We start from the raw sequence: 6,682 nt of genomic DNA, 5'->3' as shown, positions 1-6,682 counted from the left end.
CCCCGAGGCTATCCGAGACCGTTCCTTTAGCTGCCTTCGCGGTAGCCTGAACGAAAATAAATAAAGAAAGAAATACAAATCCTACGTGCACATACTTTCCTGCATTTGAAAGCAGTCTGCACGGACGCGACAATTTTGAATATAATAGAATATATATAATTGAATATGAAAAAAATGAAGGTAATACAAAAGAAGGGGAAAGAAAAATGAAATCGTTTGAAAGACCGGCTTATTCATAAAGGCACTGTCGTGAATCATTTTTTCCAATTTAATAGGCGCATGATGGGGCTGCCCACAAATTAAATACTGTACAGTACTGTAAATTAAGTACACGAATACATTAAAAAAACATAAATTTGTATGCATTGAATGATCTTTAATATCAATCAAATGAAAAAATTAAAAGAGAAATATTTTAATAAAAAAATATATTCTTAAATGGAAACTTATGAAACAAATGTCATGAACTACATGAAGTCATTAAATGAGTATCATCAATAGGTTGAATTTAATTGTATAATTTTCAATTTAATTATTTAATCAATTAACAGGCTAAAACGGCCTTATGTGAAAGGGCAGTTATCAGTCTTAAAACGCGATGAAAAACTTAGACCTGTTGGAACAACATTTGCATCTTAGAAACGATACTTGATCTCTAACCAATGGTTGCCCTTGGTTACAACTTATCTTGATAAGTCCTGGTGCCAGTTCTTATAATGGAAAAAAAGTGAATGTCTTAGACAGCAAATCCATTACTGAGAACATTTTTTTTATTCAAATATGCAAAGGACAATCCATAATCCTAATAAATACATACAACAATGGAGAAAATGCATTTACTTTTACAGTCGTCAAAAGCATAAATCTAAGGCACAAAATGTTTTAAATAATTTGGGATTAAAAAGAAGAAAAAGATTCAGCTCTACAGCAAAAAACATAACAATTGTGGATATTGTTTTTTGGAGGGCAATATGAATTCTAGTCTTCACATGAAATACTGTAGCTCAAATAAGTTTAACCCCAAATTTGGAATGCACAAGTTACGGACGTTTTGTAGAAATGGTCATAAATGTGTGAGTGAAAACTGATTGTATTTCTTTGAAAGTGTGCACATGTGCAAGGCATCAGTAAATGCCTTGAAAAGGCAAGTTTGTATTAATGTTCTGATCTGGCTCAGCAGCGAGAACTTGGGAGCACCAGGAATTGACATCCATGACAACCTGAATGCTCTTGACACTAGCTTCTTGCCTTAAGATTCCCAACACTGCTCTTGGTCACGTGATATCAGACATCTGCTGCAACAGATTCTTCGTTCGGCCCAGCAGACATGGAATTGGTTTTTAAAGGGATGCTCTCCTCTATGTCTTTGGAGTCACCTAGTGGGAAATAAAAGGTTCTTAAGTGAAATACTGTGAATTGTCTTCATACATTTAAGTTTTTGTGAAGAAATACATTTATGAATACATAAACAAAACAGTTTGCACATTATGATTAGGTCATTACTGCTCATTCTGGAGTGCACAACTTTAAAACAACTGCATTGGATTACAGACCTGCCAACACAAAGGAAGAAGGGTTTCACAACTACTGTGACCCAGTAAATTGCAGTAATTACATTTTCACACAGAGGATCATTTATCTGCCCTGACGTACTGTAGTAGTGTTTGTGTACACTTGTTGCACACCATTTATGTTCAAATAGAGTACCAGTCAAAAAAAAAAATGGAAACACCTCAAAATTCAAATCTCTAAAAGTTTTGGAGACAGTTTAAAATTAAATCTCCCCAACATTAAAGATATTAACTCTGGATGATGCACAATTGAAACTGAAAGTCAATCCAGGTCACAAGGCATCATTCATATTATAAACCTGACTGAGAAAAAAAAAATGTGCAAAACCGTTACCTGGGTTTTGTTTACCAAATACTTTCACCAATATTTCCTTTATGTAAATGACTTGAGAATTAATATATCATTGTGGACATTTTTAATTAATTAAATAACATAAAATTAGAGGTTGTTTCCAAACTATTGGCTGGTACTGAATCCAATATTCAAAAGTAAACAGTCTGCCACCTACTGTAGAATCTTGATATCAATCCTTTTGCCCGTCTTTGGTCTCTCCTATTATGTCTTAGTATTAGGCTAACAGACTAAAATGCATTCAACTGATTGTATTAAAAACACAATGATCTTTATTTTATGTTTAGTTTGAGTGTAAACAACTGGAATTTGGCATGAAAGAGCTTGAAATTTAGTGTTTTTGTTCCAAACTGCTTATTTTGAAGAGAGTGGAGTTGCCAAAATAAGCCAGAACAACAAAAATCTATTGTTATCATATTTTTTTTTCAAATCTTTCATTTTAAAAATGAATTGCAGAGCCACAATCCGTGCACTCATCAAAATGTAAATCACAACGCTCAAGAACTATTGTGGGAAAAAAAAGGAAAGAAAGCAAACTACATCTCTTTGAACACAGGATCTTCAGAGGACAAGCATATTGTCTTAACTGGTGTTGCCTACTTTTCCCCCATGGCGTTCGAGCTGGAATATATTTAGAAAAGAAAGTGTTGAACAGCCATCGAAAGGATCGAGGCTATAAAACAGATGGTGTGGGTGTGAGAGTGTTCATGTCGGTCAGTAGTGTCATTGACATGTTGTTGTTTACCTCCTCGCTGGCTGCTTGGAGAAGTGTTGGCTGCCCTTCTGGCTCCTCCTCCATTAGACCTGAACAAACACTGGAATGGCCACAAAAGCGGGTTCCCACTATCCTGGGTAATATCTAGAAAGCAATAATGAGTATTTAACAACTTGGAAACATATTCATTCAGCCATCAATAACTTGTCTGAACTGCTAAATGCTTTATCGACTCATCAAAGCTTCTTTTGTTCGTTGATTTTTTTTTTCAGGAAGAAGTAGTGGTCTTGTGAATGTCATGCTTTGACCTACTTTCATTTATGTCTGCCCAGTGTTAGCGCTCATTAGTGAATTTATGGCTGACGGCCCTTTACTTTCATCAACATAATCACCTACAACACATGTTCCGAAAGCAGTTACCAGAAGGACAAATGTGCATTGTCTTTTTGTGATAGAAGGCCAAACCTGCTATCCTTCAGGTTAAAGACCCTAAGGTTTAAAACAAACATAGTGGGTTTGGTGTAGATAGTAGAAACAAAGTTTGTACATGTTCACATCACATTTCACAATCTGGCGTTGTCACAAGGCAAACTGGAGAAGACGGCCAAATGCAGAAAACAACAATACGTGTCTTTCAAAATTAAATGTTAGTTGGTTAAAAAGTGTACATTGGGAAACAATTTGGTTTGGCAATCTTTACTATTTGACTACTGCTGTTGAGATTAAAAATTGATATCTTAATTATTTGGCATTTATCTAAATCTTTTTAATCTCTCCTAAAATTATCTGAGAAAAACACTCAACCAGACTTTAAAAAAAATAGATATATTGTATAATGGAGGTGTATCAAAAGATTAATATGTGTACAACAAAAGACAAAAAAAGTGGCTTTGGTCATGTATTTATTTTAACATTCAGTCATAGCCATTTATCCTCTGCTATATTTGAGACAAGTCCAAAGTGCTGGCTGCAGCATTTAGCTTTGACCATCAGGAGGAAAGGTGTTGTTTTTTTTTTTTGTCAATTGCCAAATAATGAACATTAACATAGAACAACATCCATCCTGACCGTCACAGACTTGCTCAAACATGAGTTGTTCTCGAGTTTAGTTTGGTAGAGAGGTTTGCTCTGGCACACTACATTAGCGTCTTTGTTGCGATCATTAGCTGTTGTAGAGTTCCTGCAAGGTGCTTTGCATTTATGCGGTAGGCTAAACGGGCTGCTTCTGTGGTAATCTAGCTTCTTTTTTTTTTACAAAGAATCCATATCACTCTACTTTTATGAAGGTGCAATGGGGTGTTAAAGTTCAAATTACTGCCCCAGCAAGCCAGCGACTTTAGTGAGGCGAAGCATCTATACAAAATGGATGGATGGAAATCACCATTCATCACTCTCCCATCCACTTCCATTTTCCCAGACCTGGGCTCCCACCCTCAACAAGCGCCAATCAGTGTCCACTTTAGGGTGTGATTGACCTTTGTTTTCCAATCCACAACTCAAGCACAAGAAGGCCAATGCATACAAATCAAACTAATCATCATACAAAAAAGTATGACGTGAGAGATTATAAATTAGAGTGTGATTAAAAAATAACGCTTTATCTATGACTGTGATAAAAACGACCACAACTAAGGTGTGTCCTCTAGTTCTACAACTAAACTGTCTTGGTGAGTTGGTTGGCAAAAATATCAATAAAAACAACCACATGTACGTTTCGAGGCAATACTGTATATCCATTTACTTTCGGTCTACGTTTGGCATCCCTTCAGAGCTTCAAAAGGACTTTCTATTGTGATGGAAGTGTTCACACCTGCTGTGAGGGAACAATCTATGACTCTGCAGGCGTTCTTCTTGATGTCGACCACGCTGCTCGGCGTGCCGGGGATAAAGGAGCCCACCCAGACAGTATTCGCTGGATGTTGCGGAAACACCTTGCGGATGAGCGTCTCCAGGCGCTGCACGCATTGGCGACTTTCGTCACTCTCCCCCGCCGCGACACGCACCAATCCGATCAAAGCCGGCAAGGCTCTTTTGGTGCGCGCACGGACGTCTTTGAGGATCTCTTTCAAGCACACCTCCTTGCTGCTGATAAAGCTCTGCCTGAAGAGGAAAACGATGGCAGGGCAGTCGATGGCCCTGCGCCGGCTGGAGCAGCTCGCCTGCCTGACAACTGTCCTCTGAGCGCCACTCGGGCGTGCACCCGCGTTTAGATCCACCGGCGTACCCTGGTGTGGCTTGTCGTTGTGGCTCCGAGTGCAAACGTGGCTCCGATCGCCCCCAGCTACAGTGAGATGGTCGCCGAACAAATCGTCGATGAACTCCCGTACCACGTCGGCGTCGCACTCTCTCGCTTCATTTTTTTCTGCAGCATCGTTCACCAAATAAATCCTCTCTTTGCCTCCGATGGAGGCGAGCGTCTTCTCAAAGTCGTTTTCCTCTGACATGGCTGCCTGTGTACGGCGACTGTTCGAGGCAGACTAGAAGAGGGCAGTGTCGCATGAGTGCCCCACAATATGCCATGCGGACAGCAAAGCACAGACAGGTTTGCACGGTTGTCAGGGGCACGTACGATGGGCGGGGCTAAGGAGCGGATGCGGAAACACAACGTATTTTTCTATTGGCTACTGCGCTTAGTAGGCGTCATCAACTCGACGGCAAACTGCAACCGAATCTTGGTAAACTCCGCCTTTGTTAAGAAAGTTTGCCGATTTCGGTGACAAATATAAGCATCGGATTAAAAGATGTATATGTTGTTTTTAGTCCTAATTAATGTGTGTGTTTTGTGTTGTTTGTGTCTGTGTGAATGAGAAGCGTGAATGGCATTCTCTCGCGATCTGCCACATCCAATATGGCAAATGCACAGACGTATAATTTAAAAGGCCTATCCCGTTCATGAAAGCCTCTGTATGCCACACAATGAAAGCTCCCCTTTACATCAACATGAAATAGAAGGTTTGGTGACTAAAACAAACTAATGTTTTCTGAAATGGAGGCAGATTCATGTGGATGTGTGCAATCCACAATTAAAATCACATGTTGTGGTGTAATGAAAATTGATATAAAGTTTGGATGATGAAATCTCACAGTGCAGAGGTCACTCTTTTGACTTTGAATATCTGCATAGAAACAAGTCCTGCCTCTCCATCTACACAGTAGAGGCCAGCCTTTGCAGTAAAAAGAGAAGACAAAAATCACAATCAAAGCAATATTTGAACTCAAGAGCCCTACTTGTATGTATCAGGGGAAGAAAAGCTGAAACCACCCTTGACTTTCCATAATGATAAAAACTGGGGCCAAGAGACTTCTCCAGAGTGCCTAAATCTAATCCTTTAATCCCCAAATGCCTTTTCCTTCATTAAAAGGCAGCTCTTAGCCTAAAATACCATTCACATTTCACATAGCACTTCACTAGTGAAATAAATAATAGCCTGCAGGTCTGACCAAAATGAATACAAACCTTTGGACCAGGTTGATTAGTTTGAGTGTGCTCTGTTTGTTTCCAAAGTCTCTCTTGTGTTTGTTCTTGCTGTTCATACACTGACCTTTCAAGTGAAACATCTGAGGGTCAAGAATGCCTCTTGGACCAGTCGCAGTAGAATGTAGTACCCAACAAACTAGTGGGTTAGGCATGATTAGCATGATAAAAATAGCTTATTTAAACTATATCAAAAAACAAATATGTGTACCCGCACGTTTTAAACAAATTAATCGCAAAGCCTTCCATGATTAATTATAATCAACATTTTGAACAAATATTTTCTTTGATTGTAAAAGATATTTAAGTAAAATTTTGACAATAATGTAAAATCAATAAATGAAAAATATTTAATTTCAAAGACTGTAATAGTTTTTAATCCTTTAACGTGATTCATTCCCATAAAATACACCTGTTGAAAAAAAACAGCCAAAACATTACAGGCCATTTTTTCTTTTGTCTTCTCATAGACTTTATAACTTAAGCAGTGTGTATTGCACTGAGATTATATGGCGAAGATATACAGTTAAGACTGTGTTGGAACTTGGCTTTGCCAAGTGCACACATTT

At 38.5% G+C, this 6,682-nt stretch overlaps 1 protein-coding gene across 1 annotated transcript; it reads right to left on the bottom strand.

The window, feature by feature from the left end:
* Window positions 1–748: 748 nt before the first annotated feature.
* LOC148417035 (uncharacterized protein C2orf72 homolog) lies at window positions 749–5,209 on the bottom strand. Its single transcript, XM_088424808.1, has 3 exons — window positions 4,449–5,209; window positions 2,669–2,782; window positions 749–1,376 (listed from the first exon to the last, which is right to left on the bottom strand). The coding sequence occupies exons 1-3, from the start codon at window positions 5,080–5,082 to the stop codon at window positions 1,285–1,287; spliced, it is 840 nt and encodes a 279-aa protein (XP_088280934.1). The 5' UTR covers window positions 5,083–5,209; the 3' UTR covers window positions 749–1,284.
* Window positions 5,210–6,682: the final 1,473 nt, after the last annotated feature.

Source organism: Hippichthys cyanospilos, chromosome 10, assembly GCF_059441005.1.
Source record: "Hippichthys cyanospilos isolate Australia breed blue-spotted pipefish chromosome 10, RoL_Hcya_1.0, whole genome shotgun sequence".
Taxonomy (NCBI): domain Eukaryota; kingdom Metazoa; phylum Chordata; class Actinopteri; order Syngnathiformes; family Syngnathidae; genus Hippichthys; species Hippichthys cyanospilos.
This window is presented reverse-complemented; position numbering and strand designations above follow the sequence as displayed.